The 22943-nt window shown below is 41.7% G+C and overlaps 2 protein-coding genes across 4 annotated transcripts in view; one reads left to right on the forward strand and one right to left on the reverse strand.

Annotated features, from left to right (window-relative positions):
• Window positions 1–4059, reverse strand: part of SUDS3 (SDS3 homolog, SIN3A corepressor complex component) — a 33074-nt gene extending 29015 nt beyond the window's left edge. Inside the window, exons 1-2 of the mRNA XM_032431365.1 lie at window positions 3733–4059; window positions 1736–1805 (exon numbers count right to left, since the gene is read on the reverse strand). Of these exons, the coding sequence (XP_032287256.1) occupies window positions 1736–1805; window positions 3733–3874 (212 nt within the window). The 5' untranslated portion in view covers window positions 3875–4059. The remainder of the gene's footprint in view (window positions 1–1735; window positions 1806–3732) is intronic.
• Window positions 4060–8086: 4027 nt separating this feature from the next.
• TAOK3 (TAO kinase 3) overlaps window positions 8087–22943 on the forward strand; it is a 184568-nt gene continuing 169711 nt past the window's right edge. For 2 of the 3 annotated variants that reach the window (XM_032431233.1, XM_032431235.1), the window contains exon 1: window positions 8087–8358. The gene's annotated coding sequence lies outside the window, so the exon portion shown is untranslated. Of the gene's footprint in view, window positions 8359–16899; window positions 17457–22943 lie in introns of those variants that run through there. The other variant, XM_032431234.1, reaches the window with a different exon arrangement.

A 22943-nucleotide genomic window follows, 5' to 3' on the forward strand; every position in this document is an offset into this window, starting at 1 on the left:
GATTTTTTTTTTTAATATTTTATTTATTTGAGAGAGAGAATGAGATAGAGCATGAGAGGGGGGAGGGTCAGAGGGAGAAGCAGGGTGTCTAAAAGCACTACTCTTTTAGGATCAGAGAAATAATAGTTATTCAGTAACAAAAGTTAAAATGCAGGATTTATTTGCAGCCCCAGCTGGTTAAGAACACGCAGCACACACAAAGCAAAAGCGCCTAGCATGTTATTCCCCCCTCCCCCCCGCCCCCGGACACCAAATGGATTATATGCAATTGTACGCTCCGGCAAGTCTGTTTGAATGGTGGATTCCACAAGTAAATCTTATTTCAACAGTATTTCTGCTTCCACCTGAAAAACACCCCCAATTTTACAGTGACAAAAACAAGATTTGCAACCTGAATGAACACTGTCCAACAAATAACAGGCACAATAGCTTTTTGACTGCTCCAGTAAGGGCTGTAAATACAACCCAACTATTTACACAGACTGAGGAAAGAGTGGGCAGAATCCGGGAATTACACAGGAGGTCTGATCAAAAGATCAATGAGAATTCTGATGTACTCTCAACACTCACCTTGAATCACACAAGGCATTCAATTTTAATCAAAAATTTTTCTGTATCCAGTATTAAGGGGCACGTTCAATTAAAATATAATCTCAAAAGAATGCTTAAACATGCCAAATAGAGGAAACAGATATATAAACTGCACACAGTAAGTCAGTATTTGGAACCCAGTGTATTCAATTTTCCACCACATCGAATGCGGTAAACAACGCCTTTGACTTCTGAGTCCGTCTTTGAAAGGGAACATTAACAGATTGAAAAAATAAACAAGCGGAACAAATTCAGATTTGGGAAAAGGAAAGGTATGTGGAAATGGTTCAAGGTAAATCGGTAAAAAGCCTAAAGAGAATAAAAATAAAAAGCAAGCACAGTTTCAGGAATGAAGCTGTGAGAAAAAGCACATGAATTATTAAAGTAATCCTTCTTTATTCAGCATCGCTGGAATTTAGCTGAATTACCCCTTTGGGTTCCAGAGCTTGAAAAGGGTAACAGAATCCAGAGGATGGTCACGAACCATTTGCAAATAGGACCTATAAAAAAAGGAACGTGGATCATCTAGTTTAAAGATAAAAGAATTTAAAGTCAAATCAAGATCCTCAAAATACATTCAACAAATACATGTGGGATCTATTTTATACAGTCTTGCATCTGTGTTTACAATAAAAGTGAGTGGTTTTCGTTCTCTGGGCACATTTAGAGAAGGCTCGAGCAGGGATGTATGACAAGTGCAAAGAGCACTAGAGCAGAGTCAGGAGCCCTGCTCTCCAGTCCAGCTTTCCCTGAGCTCTCCAGGCAGCCAGCACACCATCAGCTCTCAGAGGGGTCACCCCCATTTGAGAACCAAATAGCTATGACACACCCTTTACCCTGAGCAATAGTTTTCACATTTAAACAAAACCACAAAAACAAAAACACGAAGAATTGGGAAACAGTTCTCTCCTGATACATGGCCTTATTTCCCTGGGATCATTTCCCTCAAGGCTCTTCCTAGCCGATGCTCAAAAGATTCTTTTAACAGGAAGACCGATTACACATGACAAGTTTATAGGGGGAAACTAAACACATACACATGGACCTTGGACTCTCTATGGTCAAAACCATACACACAAGGTCACTGTCAAGATTTCCTGGTCAATTCTGTATTCCAAACAAGAAATATAAGAATCATACTCACTGTTCCTTCATTTCTACATAGTCCTCTTCATCATGCTTTGCCAGGTCAGTTTCACTAGCATCTTCGGTGTCTAAGTAAAATCAGGGAAGAAAAGTCTGTTAAAATCATAATTCATAAAATTGCTATCACCTGACGAAGTGACACTTAAACTTCTGTAAAATGAACACAGGCCTGCGGGAAGCCATCAGTGAAAAATACTACATAGTTACTTTAGGAAAGAAAATGCCATTTTCAACTTAGACATGGCCAGACTTATGCAAAGAGCTGCCTTCATCTGAAGTGCCACCAGAGAACAGGGTCCATGAGAGGTAGGCAGTCATGGTCAAGGCTGCTACTCCTGCAGAAGCCACAGTGGCAGTTCAGGAAACGGCGCTGTGAGTGTCAGACAGGACAACCAGAGGCAGCCAGGTCTTGCTCACTGCTCCAAAACGACCTAGTAAGTCCATTCCCTTCTGGTCTACGTCCTTAACAGATTTTACACCACATATATACAAAGGAGAATCCAAACCAATTAAGTGAAATATTTTCACAAAGTTACAACTAAAGGGAGAAGAAAGGAGACAAGATGATCAAACACAAAGTGTTTCAGAACATTTTAAACATTGTTCTTAAAGTAAATAACGCAGTGTCTACATAATTTCAACAGCCCTACTTGAGAAAAAATAAAGATCAATTTTGGCTTCGCCGCTCCCCCTTGTGGACATTAAGAGCAGTTACAAGTGTTTCACATTCAAAATCCCGGGTTAAGCCCCGTCTTCAAATGTACTTTAACCAAACGCAATTAGTTCCTTCAATTTTATCATCTGCACATGTCGCTGCCTTTTTAAAGGCTGCTGCAGATCCAAATCTTCACAAGCCTTCTCCTCTTTCAGTCAAGAGACCTTCACTGAATTCATGTCATTTGCCAGCCACTGTACTTGGCACGTGGGGAACTGAGATGAGTAAAACATATTCCTCATTCCAGCAACTAGTCCAACCATTTGCTCCACAGCCTTATTCTGTGCCAGAATAGTCCACCCATATACCGGTCTCTATCTCCTCTTTCTTCTCCCGTGTCCTTTTATGGTGTTTTTTTTTTCCCCACCTCTCTCCTTCTCCGGTAGCTCCTTCCTCAATCCTTCCAAACAGTCTTCCTCACACTTGCCAAACTATAAACCCCAGTTTGAAAGAACTGGGCTTTGAGAGGCAGTAATGATAACGCAAAGAACGTGGAACTGAAAACACAACACCTGGGCACCATTAAGCAAATCCCTATCCTCCCTGTGCCTGCTTCCCCAGTGCTACAAAAACATCTGCTGAGTACCAGGCCAAGTACCTTACGCACATCTCATTTAATCCTCACACCTACGCTCGGAAGCCCCATTACAGCTGGGGAAACTAAGGCTCGCAAGCTTAAGTAAGTCTAGGGTCACGAAGCTGGGTTCAGGGAGCCAAATTCAGACCTAGATCTGGCTGATTCCAGGTTCCGTTCTTTTAAGCAACCTGAACTGCGCCACCCAAAGTAGGGCTGCCTAAAGCATTTCCTCGGGGTGGAGGGTCCGGGGGGAGCAACTTGGGAACCTGGAAGCCAAACTGGGCTTTGCTCTGATCCTCTCCGGAACTAAAAAGGGGAGGGGTACTGAAGATACTCAATGGAAGGCTTTCTCATTCCAACCAGGAAAGACCTGAGGTTCACCAGAGACGGTTGAGGGAAGAGGGCCAGAATCTTAAAGGGGCTTCCGTCTCTGACAGCAGCTCCCCAAGTCCCTCCTTCCCATAACTGTTAGGGTACGACGTCCCCACAGCGGCCCCGGGCCCAGCGCAGGTGGGGGTAACTTCCTGGAGCCGTGCACCTCCCCGCGGCCCCTTCAAGCCTCCCCCAGCCCCGGAGGTCGCCCCGCCCCGCTCCGTGCAGCCCACTCACTCCCTCTTCGGTCCCGCCCCGCTCCGTGCAGCCCACTCACTCCCTCTTCGGTCTCACCCCCGCCCCGGGCCGCCGGGCCAGCCAGACGACGCACCTTCATCGGACTCGCGGCCCCGGCAGCTGCGCTCGTCGTCCTCGGCGCTCTCCAGCTCTTCGTCCTCCTCGGGGTAGTACTCCGGTGCCGGCGGTGCTCCAGCCGGGGCCGGAGCCGGAGCCAACAGTCCCGCGGCACTCATGTCGCCTCTGGCCGCGGCTGAGCGTCTCAACCAGCGACCGCGGCCGCGCGCCCTGCGGACTCGACGCCCGCCTAGCAGCCCCCGAGGGAGCCGCCAACTCGAGGAGCGGGAGCCGCGGAAGTCGCGGCGACCCCTTCCCCGTCTCCGCCAAGCTCCGCCCCGCGCGCCAGCTCTCGGCAACGGGGGCCTCGCGCCGGCGGCGACTTCCGGGTCGCGAGCTGCCCGAGGCCCGCCTGACTCCGTCATCGTTGAGGAGGTGGAGAGGCCGCCGGACGCCCCCTTCGTCTTAACCCCAGCCCTTTCATGCCGTCTTTAAAATCCTCAACGGGTAGTGGGGAGGGGCGGAGACAAGTTCTCTAGAATTAGGCAAATCCTTGGACAGACCTGGCCGCGGCTAGGACCCCGAAGCTTGCAGGCGACTTCTGGAAACAGCCGCCAGGCGGCGCAAGGAGCCAGAACTAAAGCGAGGATCCTTAGCGACCTGAGAGAGGCAGAAGGGTTGAAGGTGGTCTCTCGTTGACATAGGTGAACGACGTGAACCATCCCCTTTATAGGCTGGGAAACGCTGACATCTAGAATTTTCGTGATCATCCCCCAGAGCCTAGCTCCTCCCCTAATTAGAGCTTTATTGAGAACTAAAAGGCAAGGATGTTGAGAATTCCATTCTGGGGTCTGCAAAAGGGTGTTTTCCCAGTCGGTGGGAGTCTTTTCTGTTTGTACAGTTGTTCTCAATAAGGTGTTCTCCCGATTTTACATATGAGAAAAGAACATTTACCTAAAAAATGGTAGCGTCCAGGCTGCCTTGTTTACACGATCACACCCAAGCGCTGTACATTACTGCTGCCTCATATTTCTTAGAATATTAATTTTTTAAAAGGTGCTTTTCCCCATCCAATAACTTGCTAACAACTCTCAACTGAGCAAGCGGAACATTTGCCTGCAGGAAGTTAATTAAACTAGCATAAGGAAGGTGCTATGTGGAAACTTAGAAAACAAGAGAACTGAATACCTGCATGAATTAATTCATGTGATTCCTTCTGAGTAGGAGACACTGTGTTATAAGCTTTACTTAATGAACGAATTTAGGATGTCCCTTGTCTAGTTGTAGGTAGCGAGATAAGGGGTAAGGAAAAGAGCCTAGGATATTTGTTTGTCCAAAGTAACCCTGCCCCCTTTATGTTGTATCCAAGTCGCCATAGAATAACTTTTTTTTTTTTTTAAGATTTTATTTATTTATTTGACACAGAGAGAGACAGCGAGAGAGGGAACACAAGCAGGGGGAGTGGGAGAGGGAGAAGCAGGCTTCCCGCGGAGCAGGGAGCCCGATGCGGGGCTCGATCCCAGGACCCTAGAATCATGACCTGAGCCGAAGGCAGACGCTTAACAACTGAGCCACCCAGGCGCCCCAATAAATAACTTTTTTTAAAAAGATTTTATTTATTTGACAGATAGAGAGAGAGCACAGGTAGGCAACAGGCAGAGGGAGGGGGAGAAGCAGGCTCTCTGCTGAGCAGGGAGCCCAATGCGTGGCTCGATCCCAGGATCCTGGGATCATGACCTGAGCCGAAGGCAGACATTACCTGAGCCACCCAGGTGCCCCGGAATAAGTAACTTCTAAGTAATAAGGTTGAACACAGATCTAAAAGCCAGGTGGACCCCAGTATCCTGATCCTTTGTGACCAAACTCCTCTCTGAATGGGACCCCAGAGTCTTCTCAAAGTGAAAAAAAATATGCGATTTATTTCAACATTTCTTATTTTCTACCTTGTCTTAATGAAAATCTTGGCTCTTTGTGGGAGATTTTTCCACCCAACAAACCTCAACAATTTCCAAAATGGACTGCTGCAATGTCTTTCCATGAGTTCAGAGATCTTCTGAAGCTCCTTCTAAATAAGAGTCATTCTCAAGGCTCACTGTAGGTCCACCATCTGTATTTAAACTAGGATTTTAGAACTGCCTCTTGCCCAAAGGATGAAGTCATTTCTATTTTTATTTTAGAACACATCTAAATTATTTGTAATCAGCTATATTGAGCAACTTGGGTTTCCATCAGAAGTAATAATCATAGACCAGAAAAGGCACCAACATTTTAGAAATTACAGTTCATTGATATAATGAATCAAAAAAAAAAGAAAAAGAGATTTGACTTCATTGCTCATTGGTTTCTTCAAGACATGGAATTTTTATCTCACTTATGTTTTCTTTCTACTTGATTGCAAATAACATCTGTTAATGGTCATGCATTTCTTTTTTTTTTTAAAGATTTTTTTTTTTTATTTGAGAGAAAGAGTGAAAGAGAGAGAGAGCACAAGAGGGGGGAGTGGGAGAGGGAGAAGCAGACTCCCTGCCGAGCAGGGAGCCCAATGCGGGACTCGATCCCGGGACTCCAGGATCATGACCTGAGCCGAAGGCAGTCGCTTAACCAACTGAGCCACCCAGGCGCCCCTATGCATTTCTTTTTTTTTTTTTTTTTTTTTTATGAATAGACGCAACTGACACTGATAGTGAAAACTTAACTCCATTTCTTCAATCCATATTCCCAACTGCATTATTGGTAGGATGAGCTCTTAACTAATATATGCTCTTTAAGAGAAGGAGAACCTAGTCAAAAAAAGGTCTGTCATGACTTTAGTCTTACCTAACCTTTATAGTTGTTGAATATAATAATTTTGGGGGCTCCTGGGTGGCTCAGTCAATTGAGTATCCGACTTGGTTTCGGCTCTGCACTCAGCAGGGAGTCTGCTTGGGAGTCTCTCTCCCTCTGCCCTTTTCTTACCCCCTCTAAATAAATAAAATCTTAAAAAGTATACATATATATGTATTATAATTTTGGATAATCTCTCTAGGCCTGTAAAAATTAAGTTCCCCCAGAATTACCTTGAAATCTCTCCTCATCCCTTTCCAAAATGCCAGTCAGCACTGCGCAGGAGGCACCTACTTCAGAACTCAAATGAGGTCCTGCCAGCCTCATTTCCACATACCCTAACACCCAAATTTAAAGGGGAGCCCTGCCATTGGAATGGAGCATCATTATAAAACACTAGGGAAAACACGTACAGCGTTTAGGACACAAACTCTGTCAGCAGGAGTTCACACAAGAGTCAATGATGGAGAGTTTTCTGAGAGCCAAGTCCTGTATACATCTAACAAGGCTTAGCATCAAATTGTGTGCCTGAAATGGAACAATTTCTTCATAAAATGCTGAATTGTCAAAGTCTGTCAACTTTGGGGTTTATGAGTAAGAGGAGCAGTTTTCAGTTTCTGGTACTGACTTTATCAACATATCCAGCTTCAAAAAACATAAAGAATGGCTCTGAGTAACACGATGCACTTTGACCCCTGGCAGACGAGTCTCTGATTGTCACAGGTTGCACTTTGGCCATCAGTTCACACAGAACCATTAAAACATTGGCCCTGAAAAAAAACGAATATGCTGACTAAGCGCACTGAAGCCTACCACACAGTTCCTGTTCCTACTGTCAAAATGATTATCAAAACCCACAAACTGATTATTTCTCAAGTTTCGTCCTTGGGCCTATCAAAAGAGCCCCAGGGGTGTTGAAGGCTTTACTTGCTCCCAGTACACACCTCGTATAAAGATTTTTTCCTCCCAACAGCATTAGACTGACGTCTGTCGAACGCAATGCAAGGGCAACTCCCTTGCCAAAGATGCAAAAGAATTTAAATCCAGGAAATATTTACAAGCCCGGAGTGAATACATGCTGGATTAATTGATGGCATCATTACTTAGGGAGCTGAGCAAGAATGGAAGAATGGGAACCTCCTCAAAGGCTCTCACACGGTGGTCCCCGGGAGTCCCAGGGGGCCCTGGCCTCTGGGAGGCTCCCAAGAAAAGTAAAGGCGCAGAGGAGTGCCATGAACTTTGACCCCAGCGCAGCACAAACAACGCCGACCGCACCCCAGGCGGGCCCGCGGGGTAACTGAAGTTGCAGGGTCTTCCGTGTCTGGGGAAAGCCCGCCCCGCCACGCCCACCGCCAACTCCGCCAATCCTCAGGCGCCATCGACCGCTCGGCTTCCCAGGCACCTCCAATCAAGTACCTATATCCGGCCCCAGGCCCGTGCCCCGCGGTCAGGGGAGGTCAGTAGAGAGCCTATCGGAGCCGGGCTGGGGGCGTGGTCCGGGGCAGGGGGCGGGCGAACTGAGACCGCGGGGCGGAGCGCGCTCGGCGCAGTCGGGTGCGATTGGCCACCCCTGGCAGGAGCCGCACCTCGGACAGCAGCAGCCGTGGCCGCGGGAGGGTCCGTGTGGCGCCCGGCGGTGACGGCGGCGGAGTCCTGCGTGAGAGTGGGACCCGACACCGAGACCGCGGGCGGAGGCTCCGCGTGGCCGGACCCGACACTCAGCGACCCGACCCCGGGATCCTCCGGGGGACAAGCGGCAGAAGAGCGACTCGGGAACAAGTGTGGGAGAGGAAGCGGCGGCGGCGACGCCGGGCCCGGGGGTGGTGACAGCAGGTCTGAGGTGAGAGCGCCGGGGCGCGGGACGGTGACAGAGTGAGCCGAGGCAAGAGGACCCTGAGCGGAGTGAGGTCGGGGAGGACTCGGGTGACGAGAGTCCGGGAGCGGGTTTGTCCCGACTGGGGAAAGAAGACCCCGAGAGGGGCCGGGATAGCGGGTCTGAGCGGGAACCTCGAGAGGGCTTGGGACAGCGGGTCTAGGGAGAGTCCCCGAGCGAGCTTGGGACAGCGGGTCTAGGGAGAGTACCCGAGCGAGCTTGGGACAGCGGTTCTAGGGGGAGTCCCCGAGAGGGCTTGGGACAGCGAGTGTGAAGGGAGAAGACCCCGAGAGGGCTTGGGACAGCGGGTCTACGGAGAGTCCCCGAGAGGGCTTGGGACAGAGGGTACGAAGGGAGGGGACCTCGAGAGGGGCCGGGACAGCGGGTCTGAAGAGAGGCGATCCCGAGAGGGCTTGGGGCAGCAAGTGTGAAGGAAGGGGACCTGAGAGGGCTTGGGACAGCGAGTATGAAGGGAGGGGACCCTGAGAGGGGCTGGGACAGCGGGTCTGAAGAGAGGGGACCCCGAGAGGGCTTGGGACAGCAGGTCTGATTGGGGAACCTCCCGAGAGGAGCCGGAACAGAGGATTTAGGGGGAGTCCCCGAGAGGGTTTGGGACAGCAGGTCTGAAAGAAGGGGACCCCGAGAGGACTTGGGACAGCAGGTCTGCTGGGAGGACCCCCCCCGAGAGGGGTCGGGACAACAGGTGTGAGGGGGACCCGGAGACGGGTTTCGGAGCGCGCGAGTGGACGTGGAAGGGGGGAGCGAGCCTGGGTCGGGGTCGCTGCGCCGGGCGAGTCCGGACGGCCGGCAGCGCGCAGCGAGGGGAGGCGTGCTGCTCCTAGGGTCTGCAGTCAGCCGCTCTCCCCAAAGGTGGTGTGTGCGATAGGGGACAGCCCGAGCCCCCGTGACCCTGTGGGTGACTCCGTGGAGCAGGGATTATGTAATGAAACCTCTCCTAAGTAGAACGCAAGGGCCGGAGGGTCTGGCAGAAGCGCAGAGATCTTGGCGAGAGCGAGAGACCGGCTGCCCGACCTCTCTCCTCACTCGCCCCCTGGCTTCTGATGTGTTTCTCCGAGTTTGGCATGGATGCCTTGAAAGTGAGGGGCTTCCTGATATTAATACCTTAACGAGAACGTGAGAAGTTGGAGAGGGCTTCTCCAAGCCACCACAGGCCCGTTGAAAGGGAAAGGGATCCTTTTGGAGACCCGTGTTTTGGATTAATTGGGATGGTGATGGTGACAGACCCTGTATTTTTCATTTCAGCTCAGGGAGCTGAGAAAGGTTTCAAGATTTGGCAGCACTTTGGTATCCATGTTTACAATGCAGATTCAAAGGAGCTGTACACTAAGTTTGTTTAACTTTGATGTGTTGGAGATAGTTGGGAGGTCAAACTAAATGTTGAAAGGAGGTATTGGAGTGGCTAAACTGACAGCACTTTCCAATTAGATTTCTCATCCTAAAAGCTACCAGGACTGAGCTTTAGGCGTGATTCCAGGACAAGCTAAGGAGAGAGATAAGCCTATTTAAACCAGACACTGTGTCCTCGTAGCAGGCAAGTGTGTGTCTATTAAAATGCTGAAACAAATAGTGGAAAGCTGGAGGGGGTGGGAATTGGGGGGTAGCCTCCTACTTTGATGGATGTGAAAATTAAATTGATGACCAGGCTAGTGGTTCACAGTACTTAGGATATGTTAATACTGCCCTGCCTACCTTTCAAATGTTCTCCTGAATGCACATGCTTTGTTAACAGTTGGACCCAGCAGTTTCTGCATTTGAATTTTTTAACCTTTTTCTCTGTGTGTTGCTCCTCCTCACCCCTTCTCTTCGCAACTAGTTTCTTTTTTAGAGGAGCAGACTTAGAAAATGATGGTTTGGGAAAAATAAGGGGGAATGTCATTATCATTTCACAGTTACTTAGGTATCTTCTTTGTTTCTGGTTTAGAATATGTCTTATTAGAAGCTTTTGCCCTTGTATAGTAATGGGCAGCTTCAACGAAGGGGAAGAAAGAAATGCTGCTTTATTTTCCGAAGACATAATGGAGAAAGCTTACATAGAACTGCCTATTTAAATCAAAGACAAACATTATTAAAGTCATTTTCATCAGGGTGATAGTAAGTAGAGGACATGTGTCATTTGGGGATTTTATTTGATATTATCTGATACAGAGCAGTTCTTATATGACTTCAGAGAGTGTGGAGCTGAATCTGGTTATGAAAATCCCACCAACTAGAAGTCCTCCCCTAAGAAAGGGAGATAAGAAGAGCAACAACAGCAAATACAAATTTAAAATACGACACTATAATTTATTTAAGATGTATTAAGTATGATTTTTTATGCTAAATTTATTTTTCCAGAACTCTAGGTCAAATTCAAGTAAAAACTAAAGTCAGTTAATTCAAGAGGTTATTCACAAAGGGTATATATTCATTATGTAGTGCACATAACTTTTGAAATGGTCTGTGGAAGGTTTGGGAATCTCAGTACCAGTGATTCTACAAAGTAATAGAAATGTTTGAGCAGATAAGCTCTTTGATCATACTTGTTAGCTCATTTCTGACTGGTACAAATGGTAGTTTCTTAAGACAAAACATAAATTTTAATTCCTTATAAGAAAAGAAAGTGATCTAATACTCCCCGGAGTGGTGACTAAAGCAGTCATTTCAACCACATTACGTTATGGTATTGATCCAGAGATGATGAAGAGAGATTCATTGTAATAGAATTTTTAGTGATAGGAGGGGCATATAGTGACTTTTTATTCCTTGGGGTGATGAGTGGGCGGGTAAGAGGGTAGGAATTGTGTGGGAATTTATTTTCATTTGTTTCACAAAATAAAAGTACACCATGAGAAACTATAAATATGTGAAGACATTTTGCCTGTGCTCATTTAAACTATTTCTTTTCAATTAAAAAAATATACTGAAAAGAAATTAAGAAGACGCTTTCCACTTCTATATGAATGGTTACAGCAACGACAGAATGCAAGTCCTTTTGGTTTGGAGTTCTTAAACTATACTTACTCTTGGTTTAGTGGGAGACAAGTACTACCCTGTAAGTACAATAACCCATTTTGCCCATTCTTTACCACTTGAGTCATACACAGTCAAACCATTGTCATCTCAGAGTATACCTTGATATCTAATTTGGTTTAATGTTTAAGCCACTCTGGATAAAAGTTCTCATTGCTTGCCAGTGTGCATATTTGTTGGTTTCAGTAGTATAGAAGAATGAATGAAACCTATTGGTACTTTTATTTTAGAGCCTCCGTTAAAAGGCTCTTTCTTTCATAATCTTTTCCTCCAGTCTTTGTTTCTTCCCTCCCCCCAAAAGAAAATAGACTGACAGACAGACAGACAGACAGAAAGCTTCCACCCAAAAGTGTTTTGTGACTCTCCTAGGGGAAGACTGCTTTTCAGTCTTCAATGAGATTCAGTGAGCTCATCTTCAATGATTCTTTCAACCAGTGAAGACAATTTTGAATTAGTTCTGAGTTGTGAGATATTGTACAATTGCAGTTCAGCATAGGGAGTTTAGATTGTGATTATTTAGCTTTATCATCCGTTTAATTGGTTGCTTTGTTATTTATGAAGATTGGTTAAAAGTTTGTTACTGTTTCTAAAACGCAAACTGAGTAAAAAAAAGAACAACAACAAAAGAAAAAACATAAGTGGCATCTATCAGTCTGGCTGTCCTTATAGACTAGATATATTGAGTTTATGGGCCAAAATGTTATCTAACTCATTTCTAAACTACACGCATCAAATTAAAAACAACAACTTTTTAGAATTTTTAGGATAACCAGCAGGAATTAAATTGATCATTCTAGCTATATGTTATTAAATTTACCTAAATATTTTATAAATCAACCTAATGTGTTTTTTGTCTGTCTAACCTGAGATTTGTTAGAGACATTGAATCTAAATTATTTCCATTTTACAACAGAATGACTTAGGGGTCAGTTTCTTGATTTGTTAACACAGATCAGCCTCCTAACCATTGTCAGCTATCCCACGCATACACGTTTTTCATCCCCAAAGTGAGCGAGAAAGAGATTTTGCCTTGGAAAAGACATTTTATACCCAGGAAAACCTACTCCCATTAAACAAAGAGGTGTAGCCCATGTGGCTGTAGGTACCAACACTGAGAATTTACGTGCTGGTGTCTAGTCTTTGGGGCCCTTCCACTTAACCTCTAGCCTCAGTGAAATGATGGATAGCAAATTCAACCCCACAATATACATTTTGTTACACTTAATATTTTAGTTAATTATCAAAGTGCAAATTGGAAGACTTCAGTTTTACTTCCATCCACTATTTCTGATGGACAAATGGGATAACCCTTTATTTCCAAATCAAACTAGGACTCTGGGCACTATATATTTATTTTTATATGTTTCAGCTCTGTCTAATGACAGAGGCTTATGTCCACAACAATCAAGGCTTATGACAATTCAAATAGATATTATTTACCCATTACAATAGATGGCACTAATCAAGGCAGAATGCTTTCTTACATAAATAACCTAATTAGTCTTGGCAGTAGACACACAGAATCGTAGATTGTAGCCAATTTTCCATTCTGTTTTGAACATTAGCCTTTACTTTTTGAAGAGTGTGTGCGTGAACACACAAGTATTGCCAGAAACCACATATAGTTTTTAAATGATCTAGGTCAAGAATTAGTAGCAGAGATACAAAATTACAATATTATGCTTCATGTACCTTTATGTTTCTATTGTCTCTTGTGTAAAATTTCTCTTCTGTCATTGTATACCAGTTCCTTGTTTACATGTGTTTGTTGGTATTTTACTATTCTGTGAGCACTTCAAGGCAGAGCTGGGTAGTATTCATCTTTGCATTCCCCATGGTAAGTTCAGTACCAGGCACAAAGTATGAAGATGCTCCATAAATGTGAATTGAATGAGCGAATGAATTAATGATGAGCAAATAAGTAGATGCTACTTACGTTCACACTTTGTTTCTTATACACCAAAAGAGACAGGGATTCAGTTAGAGCGAATGTTAGCATTATTCATCTGTCATATAAGAAACAGCATGATACATTGGAAGGAAAAAGGACCTTACACTCAGAGAGACCTACGCATCTACTTTGGCTTTGTCATTATGCCAACTAGCTTACCCTGGGTAAATTACTGAAGTCTTAAAGCTCTCAATTCTCTCATCCGTCAAATAAGAATACATACCTCACAGGATTCTTACAAGGAATAAATGAAGCAGTTTATGTAAGGCACCGAGCACAGTGACAAGCACATGGAAGTGTTTAATAAATCATAGCTGCTTATTATTTTAAATCATTTGAAACAATTTTTATTGTTTTTGCTGTATTCCCAGTATCAGTTTCTAAATCCCATGGCTCCTGACTCCAAAAAGAATAATTAATAGATTCACATATAGGGAAATTGAGACAGTGAGGGTAAGTGACTTCCCAAGGTCAGACAATGGTAAATTTGACCCCTGTGACCTAGATCTGGTTTTTCAACTCACTACACTTTCCACTTCATTCCTCTCAATGGTCCAAGAAGGAGCTAACAAGGGCCTTAATAAAGTGCTAGGGAAGGACTACTGTGATGATCTTCCAGTCTCCTTTTTCATACTTCCTATATACATTGTTTCTGTCTTACTCTCCCTAAAGTACAGCTCTGATTTTGTCACTCACATGTTCAAAACTTTAATAATTCCCCATGGCCTACAGAATTCAGTACAGATTTATCAAACTGTTTTTAGGTTCCTAATGCTCCATAATCTGTGTGTGTGTGTGTGTGTGTGCGCGCGCGCGCGTGCATATATCCTGTGTCCCAGCGAGACCAGCCTACTTACTGGCTGAGTACTTACTGATTTGCCATCTTCAGGTCTTTGTTCCTGCCATTTCTTTTCCCTAGAATGCCTTCTTTTTTTTTTAGATTTTATTTATTTACTTGAGAGAAAGAGCAGAGGGAGAGGGAGAAGCAGGCTCCCCACTGAGCAGGAAGCCCGACAGGGGGCACAATCCCAGGACCCTGGGATCATGACCTGAACTGAAGGCAGACGCTTAACCTACTGAGACACCCAGGCGCCCTTCCCTAGAATGCCTTCTGTTTCTCCTTTTTCTGACCTACCTCTCATGCCATCTTCCATGAGGCCTTTTCTGATCATCCTCCTTGCTTCTCTTTCTCTTGAATTCCTTAAGTACTTTGTATGTTTTCTTATTACATTAATATTCTCTCTGATTTTACATTATATGGTTTGCACTTATCTTTCCTAAATATCCATCTTCTTGATTTTAAAAGGACAGTGTCATACACATCTAACCAAGTACCTTGCACCTAGTATCTGCTCAATAAAAATTTGTTGAATTGTGTTAAATTTAAATACTTAATTTAGGTTCAAAAATAATATTTAAATATAATTATTGCTGCCAGGGAAGATAAGAGAGATAATTCTTAAGTGAAAAATTCACTTCTGACCCTGGCAGTTGGTAAATTCAATGCCAATGCTAGCAAGTATTTGGAAACTTGTATGTTCATATTTGGCCTGATAATATTCCCTAAAGTAAGTTTTGACTCTGAGTGTTTGGGATTTGTTATTTTTGTTTTCTTAGGTAATGTTTTTATCTGTAAGGAATGGGTTCTAACTTCAGGTCTTTGGAAGTTTCCAAACTTTCTCTCAGTATTAGCAAAAAATAAAATATGATTCCCTTTCATTTGCAACAGAAGGTGGTTGTTCACTTGAGTCAGAGGTAGAGTCTGGGAGAGATCTAATACTCTGACTCTTCCAGAGCAAATTCCTTACTTCGTGATGCAAACAATTTGCAACTGTGAACAGGTAAACTTATTGTTATTCCTTCCATATAGTATTTTTCTCCACACTGCTTAGTACCTTCTGACATACCAAATATTTTATCTTACATTTCTATACTAGAATATAGACTATGAAAGCAGAGATTTTTGTTTTATTCATTGCTGTATCCCAACCCATAAAACAGTGCCTACCATGTAGTAGGTGCTCAATAAACACTTATTGAATGACTAAGTAGATCAATTTGTCTTTGGGAATTCCTCCAGTTTGTTGGCTTTTAAAAAGAAGGTTTTGTTATTTTAAGCATAGGAAGTAAAATCCTAAGGAAGTGTTTAGCTTGGAAGACTAGAGTTTATCTGTGTATTTTACTCTTTCTGGGTTTTACATTTGTCTTTGAGCTGCCTTGAACTTACTATATTTTTTGTTTTATTGATTATAAACAAAAGCTGTTCCTGCCACCAAACCATATATCCGAGATGATTGTGTCTCAATCTGGCTAAAACCTAAGAAAACTGTGTTCATTGTAACAAAACCTAATAGATGCTTGCTGGCATAGCTCTTAGGCATTAAAGGCTAATAAGACCAAAATTTTAATAAAATTCAATACAGGGACATTATCCCGTTAAAAGCATTTCACTTGTTTTTCTTAGATGGTAATATTAACCCTGAAAATTGGTCAGATCAAGCTTCTGATATTAATTTGGGGTTATCAGTTTTCTGCATGTACAAGTAATTGGGTTTGAAATGTGTTTTAAGCCTGAATTAAAAAGAACTTAGTCACTGGTGACTCATGATAAGAAGTTTTTCCTTTTCCCTGCTGGAACATATGCGATTGCCGCCATCCTGGCTTTTTTGAAACATTGAAAACATAAAGAATCCTGCTTTTATGTACTGTGTTCTGGAAAAGCTCTTTTAGGTTTAAAGTGGTGGCCTTAATTACGATGTTTTTTCGTAATGAGCACTACCTTTGACTTTCCAAATTTCCATACGATTTTTTTTAGTCACTGACTGCCTTTATGGAAGTTTTCTCATCATTATGTGAAATTGTCAAAAGTCTACTAGATCTTGTGTGAATGACCACAAGGACTTTGTCTTGTTCATTACTGTATTCCTGGTGCCTGGAACAGTGCTTTGTACAGAGGGAGCAATTTACATATTCATTCAGTGAAGTCACATACATTCTAAATAACAGTGCGTCTTAACAAAAATAATGCAAGTCTGTTGAAATAAATTTTCTCCAGCCCAGTTGAATTAGGTAATTGTCAATTCACAATCAGGCTAGTTTGGGAGGCTCTTGAATTAGCCCAAGGTAGTTCTACCCTAATAGTTCTTAGCATTGATTGTGCCAACCTGCAATCTCCTTTAGTGGTTCACTTACAAAAGGAAGAGTAAATCGGCAACACCCAAAGGCACTTGCACCTGTGGGAACCAATGGGCGTCCTAACAGGAAATACTTTCGGCTTGCAATACCCATAGTAATGTGCAGCGCCCGGGTCACGCTGTTTTATCTGCAGTTCCGTATTAGGATTGTACAACGTTTCTTCAAGATAGATATAGATATATATATATATATATATATATGTTTAAAAGAGAATGAACTTTAAATTTGAGAATTAAAATGTGAACGGTTATTTCCATTTTCTTCATTACAAGGAATTGGTGAGTTGTCCTCCTTTAAGTAAGTTCTTTCTTTACCTTCTAATGTTGTGTGCCCTGAAACCTTACTCCAGCACACAGGGAGAGGGGGAATGGAGGGTGCATAAGTGTCAAATAATTACAACTTAAACTGATATTATCAATAGTAATAAGCAGTTGTGATCTTTACATTATACGTGAACGGTAGCTATTGATAGAGTTTCATAGATTTGTTTAGCTCGACCAAGTTTTCCTCTTTTGTAGGGACTGGGGGAAAAAATTCAGTAAAAGTTTTTAGAAAGTTCTTTCCAAAATGTCAAACTGTAAACCTGTATACATTAATGTAATGCTGTTAACGTTAACTCTCTGACCAGGAAGTACTCTCTTGAAGCCTCATTTATAAAACTGTGTCTATAATAACTTCCTTTCTCGGTATGAAGGTGCTGATAGCGTGGTGTTGTTCCTACAACTTAAGCTGAGCTCTGTTTTCTCTTTCCTAATGAACAAGAAGCAGTTTTTTAAAAGAAAGTCATCTCTGGGGCAATCTTACTTATTGCTGAAGCTAAATAAAGAATTTTTAAAGTCTTTAGTATGTTGGATTGGAGATGTAGGACATGCGTTTGAGAAGATCTACTGTGAGTAAGCTTGGTATTTTGTTTTACACTTAGCATTTTATTATAAATATGGTTCATGTCTAAACATTGCTAATAAACTTTGTTGAGTTTCATGTGAATATTTATGGCCTTAGCTCAAAGTACAGCTGAGAGTAATCAACCTCAAAAATCACTGGATTCCTATGCTCTATTTATTTTAGTTTGTAGTTTGAGATTACACAAATAAATATTAGTGGGAACTTTTTTCAGAAATTGTTTGATTTTTTTTTTCCTTTTTTTCTGGATAAGTAAGGTAAATACTGAGCTGCAAATAAAACATGAAAACCTTGTCAGAAGAATCCTTCAAACAAAAATTTTAGATATACTGAAGGCTATTTTTATTAAATGGATGCAGTTTGTGCTTATGATTGATATTCCTATAAAACAGTATTTCAAAATGAAGCTACTCAAAATGGCACGCTATTCATCCTAGAGATCTTAAAAAATATCAAGGCCATGTCCTATTTTTCTTCTTTTCTAGCATGGGAAAATAGGATAGAAATCAGCAATTTCTGAAATGTAATGCCAAATTTAGAGACAGAAAAGTCAGAAGATTTGATCATGTTTATCTTGTTTTGTAATTTTTTTGTTTTGTTTTAGTACATAAGGTTAGTTACTTATTAAAGTATAAAAATATCTTAGCCATGAGGTAATTTATGACACTAGTCCATAAAATGAAATTAGATGAAGTAGGAAAGTAAATAATTTGTTTAAAGGTTCATGGTTTGTATGTTGAAAAATTAATGCAAAGTATTTTATTAGCCAAGAAAGCTGCCTTAATAGTTTCTTTACCAATTTCACTAGGCTCTTAGAACAAGGTTGAAATGAAATGTGTATAATCCTGACTTCCAAACTCCTAATACTGTACATGTTAGATGTGTAAATTAAAGTCTTGCAATTGTACATAGGATGCATTTTCATTCAAGAAGCATTGCAGTGGATATTAGTGATTTGGGGACTCTATGCTTCTGATATATAAAAAAAAATGAAAGCTTTCAAGTAATCTTTGAAATGTGATGTCATAGTGTGCTTTTTAAGATTTATGAATATTAAACACTTAAAAGTACAAATTATGTTAATTTCAGTTTTCATAGATAGGGAGGCCTTTTATGATTGTTATATCAGCACTCCACAAGTATCCCAATCATAGCTGGGATGGTGGTGGGGCAGAGGAAGTAGGTGGGGCCTCACAGTAGTGACAGATTATTGCAGATTATATGGCTGCCTGCCAAAAGGCCACTAATTGGAAAAGTGGAAGTTACTGCATCCTATTAATTTGTACATATTTATTTGTAACCATTTATAACTGTTGCTGGTTTCACACGCAGATGACAAGTTTTAAACTTCTGATCCACTTGTCATGTGCTTAATGTTCTGTTCTTTAGTTTACCTTGGTCATATTCCTTGCATACTCTGCAAAGATCACACTGACCATTTTGTGGAAGACCGTGTGTTAGCAGAAAAAAGGGGAGGGGTGCACAGAACTTTAAACCATAACTGCTTTACTTTCTAGCTAGAAGTGTTACAGAGTTTATATGTAAAGTGTCCCATCATATTTAGGCAATTTCCATAAAATACTAATAAAAATAATCATGTCTTGTGGAGGAGATTGTAGTTCTCAATTGTATTGGTTCAGTTTGAAATTCCTGCTGTTTCAACATACAAGGAAGCTTTGTAGAGGAAATATGACATCTCTGCCCAGATGCATAAAGAGGGAATTACAGTGGAGAGTTATTTTTAGAGGTGTCTTCTTATGAATATATTTTATGTACTGAGAAGTATCTCTCAAAGTTTAGTTTCTGTTTCAGGGTCACTGGCAGAAGTTAAATAGGTTGCTCAGGTCACTGGATATTCTATTAAGAAAATACTTTTAAAAGCATTTTGATGTCACCAACAACCAGCCTAGTTAGTCTTGACCTGGCTGATCTCAGTGATAACATTTGTCAAAAATGTAACCAAATTGAGAAGATATTGAGATGCTATCAGTACCAACAAATAGTAATATAAGTGTCCTACTAAAAGAGGGGACAATTAACTTCCATTTCATAGCAGTGTCCCACTCTCCTTCAGGAATAGAGTGCACTGTTCTCAGTATAAGGAACGGTGAGTCAGGGAATCTGTCCATTTGTATCACTGACAGTTCTTAGATGTTCTTCCCTAACTCTTGTACACAGTGAGTAACATGTCCAGGTTCCTTATACCTGTTACTTTTGGCTCGGTCACATATGTTTGAGGTTGGCAGTGTAATCTAATAATTAACAAGAGCATATCAGATGAATATATCTGCCACTTAGAGCTCACCAGCTTTGTGCCCTTATGCAAATCCCTGAACTCTTGAAGCCTTGGTTTCTTCAACTGTATAATGGACACAATCATAGTACCTACTTTATGGATTATTGTGAGGATCAAGTGAGATTATGTATGAAAGGCACAAGTTTGGCTGCACATTGTAAAGAAAGAGCTCAGTGAGTGATAGTAGATATGGTTATTTTTGCTGTTTTTGGACACTTCAGTTCTTATTCACAGTTCTACCAGAAAATGATCATGGGAAGAAATATAAAACAATACATGCAATCATGTATAGATAATAGAATCAGTCTTACTAGAGTAGGAGTATTTAAAAGTACCATGGGAGCACGTGAATGAAATCTATAGGTCTTATTTATGCCACTCCTCTTACCACGTCATATACTTCCTATCCTAAGGGGCGAGGGGAAGCAGGGGAAGAGTTGACTGTAGATAAGTGATTATTAATATAAAAAGTTAGTTAATGTGTCAAATTGAGCTTTAGTAACATTTTGTTGCTGTTTTTCACATCAGAAAATTTCCTCCCAATTTGATATAGCACAGCCTAGGAAAGCAACATGGCCAAGTGTTAATTTCTTAAGTCATTTTCTCAACAGTTCGTTTTCTTCTGACTGGCTCACTATCTGATAAAATTAAGACTATGTCTCAAGATTTTAGATCAGCCCTAAAAAAGTTGGGTTTTTTTAGGGATGTTGTTCTGGTTTGGTTTGGCTTTATTGGGGTAGAACCACCCAATAAAGAGTATACATTTAAGTATAAAGAGGAGCGTTTTCTGTTTTCACCATCTTAGTGTCGGGGTTTGATATCCTGTAATGGGTCAGTTAACTTTGTTTATATGTGGAAAAACAACTAATTTTTACATAAGCAGATTTTCATGGGGCCGTGTTAACAAAGCAGATGTGAAATCTGGGGGCACCTGCAGTAAATTCACCAAAGAAAGCAATGAAACTACTTATAGGGTATTTGAAAAACATTTAAGCTTTGTGAATATATTTTTACTGTTGGAAATTTCCAGGTCTTAATCTGTAGTATAAGCCCTTTACCTGGTAGCAGCCTTTGCATTAGTCTGTGTCTCATTCTCGTTTCTGATACCCCTGAGTTTTACAGTCTCAAATGCCCAGCAGTTTGCCGCTAGAATACACTGTATCTCTGTGCATCTGTCTTACTCAGACCCTTATGGCCTCATTCCTGGATTACCACAGTTGCCTGCCTTCATTTCTGTCTGTTTCTTTCCAGCTCTTCCTGATTAACCTTCTTTAAATGCTACTCCTCCCCTTTTCAGAAAGCTTCACTGGTTCCATGTTTCCACCACATTAAATCTAACCTCTTCTGCCTGACTTTCAAGGTCCTTTCTAATCTGTCCCACACTACTCATCCAGCTTCATTTCCTATGTTCTTTGGCCTTTTCTTTCTGCTCTACTGAGGTCAGTCAGTCTGTCTCTACCACACGCCATACTTGTTTAAGTCTGCCCCTCCTATACTCTATCTCCTTCATTCAAAAAGCCCTCCTCCCTGGAGCGGGGGGTGGGGGGGGTGCCTGAGTAGCTCAGTCGGTTAAGTGTCCAGCTCTTGATTTCGGCTTAGATCATGATCTCAGGGTCCTGAGATTGTGCCCAGCGTTGGGCTCTGCACTGGGTTTGGAGCCTGCTTAAGAGTCTCTCTCTGCCACTATCCGCCCCCACCAAAAAAAAAGCCCTCCTCCCTTCTCTCTGCCTATTCAAATTTTACCTTTTCTTCAAGATCCTGTGTAAAGTTTACTTCCTGTTTGAAGTAAAATCAATTTTGCTGCAAAATCCCAGATTTTTAAATTAACAAACCAGTGAACAAAAATGTGCATAGTATCTTAAATCATCCAGTTTTATCTACATTAATGATGTAAACATTTTGAGTACAAGGACCATATCTTACACTTCAATCTTCCACAGTTCGTGGCAGAATGCTGAGGCATCTGACCTTGATTTGAAGGAAAAGAAAAGAAAGTAAATCTATTTCATCCTGCCTATCTAAAGTCAAGTCAACAATCCTAGTAATATTGAAGAGACCTGAATGTTTCTCCAATTTACGTCAGGTCTGTCACCTCATTTACAGAAAAATGGGAGGTAAATGAAGACAATTTTGTAACTGATTATAGATTGACATGTTTGCTTCTCTTTATGAAAAACTATGTACATGTGTGTGTATCTATATGGATATTCATATATATATATGTGAGTTTGTTTCCTTTATTAAGGAATGAGATAGCCAACTGCTCTCAGAGAAGTTTAGTTTTGATGTTACAACTTTCCATCCTGTCACTATAAATTAAATGTGATCAATAAATTTTATGTAATCAAGAAGTATTCTTATCCAATTCTTTAAGTAATGAAAGTGTAAATGCCTACTGTGTATAGTGTTAGGCTCTGTGAAGGATATTGAAGTTAATCACATATCCCTTCCCTCAAAAAACCGTTAAGGTATTCTATTAGGGAAAACAAAATATATACTCAAAAGGTTAAACATAAGAATACTTGTTACTTCAAGTGGATGCCTATTGTTTTAATTTTCAATCAGTTTCCTGTCTTTTGAAATGATACATGCCTTCTTGTATTGACGCCAAAGAGCGTATAGGACAAACAATTGAAAAAAAAAATTAAGAAAACTCCCCATCGTTATTTTTCCAGTTTCACTGAGGTATAATTGACCTATAACATTCTATTAGTCCAAGGTGTACAGCATAATGATTTATGTATATATTGTGAAATGATCACAATAAATTTAGTTGACATCAGTCACCTCAATACTTTTTCCATTGTGATGAGAATTTTTAAGATTTACTCAGCGTCTTTCAAATATACAATTCAATGTTGTTAGCTATTATCACCATGCTGTACATTACATCCCCAGAACTTATCTTATAACTGTGAGTTTTTACCTTTTGACCACCTTCACTCAAAATCCCCCCACTCTCTACCCCCTGCCTCGGGCAACCACCAGTCTGTCCTCTGTATCTATGAGTTCAGTTTTTTTTAGATTTCACATATAAGTAAAATCATACTGTATTTTTTTCTCTGACTTATTTCAGTTAGCATATTGCCCTAAAGGTTCAGACATGTTGTCACAAATAGCTGGATTTCATTCTTTTCTATGGCTGAATAATAATCCATTGTATACAGATACTACATT

The sequence above is a fragment of the Phoca vitulina genome, unplaced genomic scaffold (assembly GCF_004348235.1).
Source record: "Phoca vitulina isolate PV1807 unplaced genomic scaffold, GSC_HSeal_1.0 scaffold46, whole genome shotgun sequence".
NCBI lineage: Eukaryota > Metazoa > Chordata > Mammalia > Carnivora > Phocidae > Phoca > Phoca vitulina.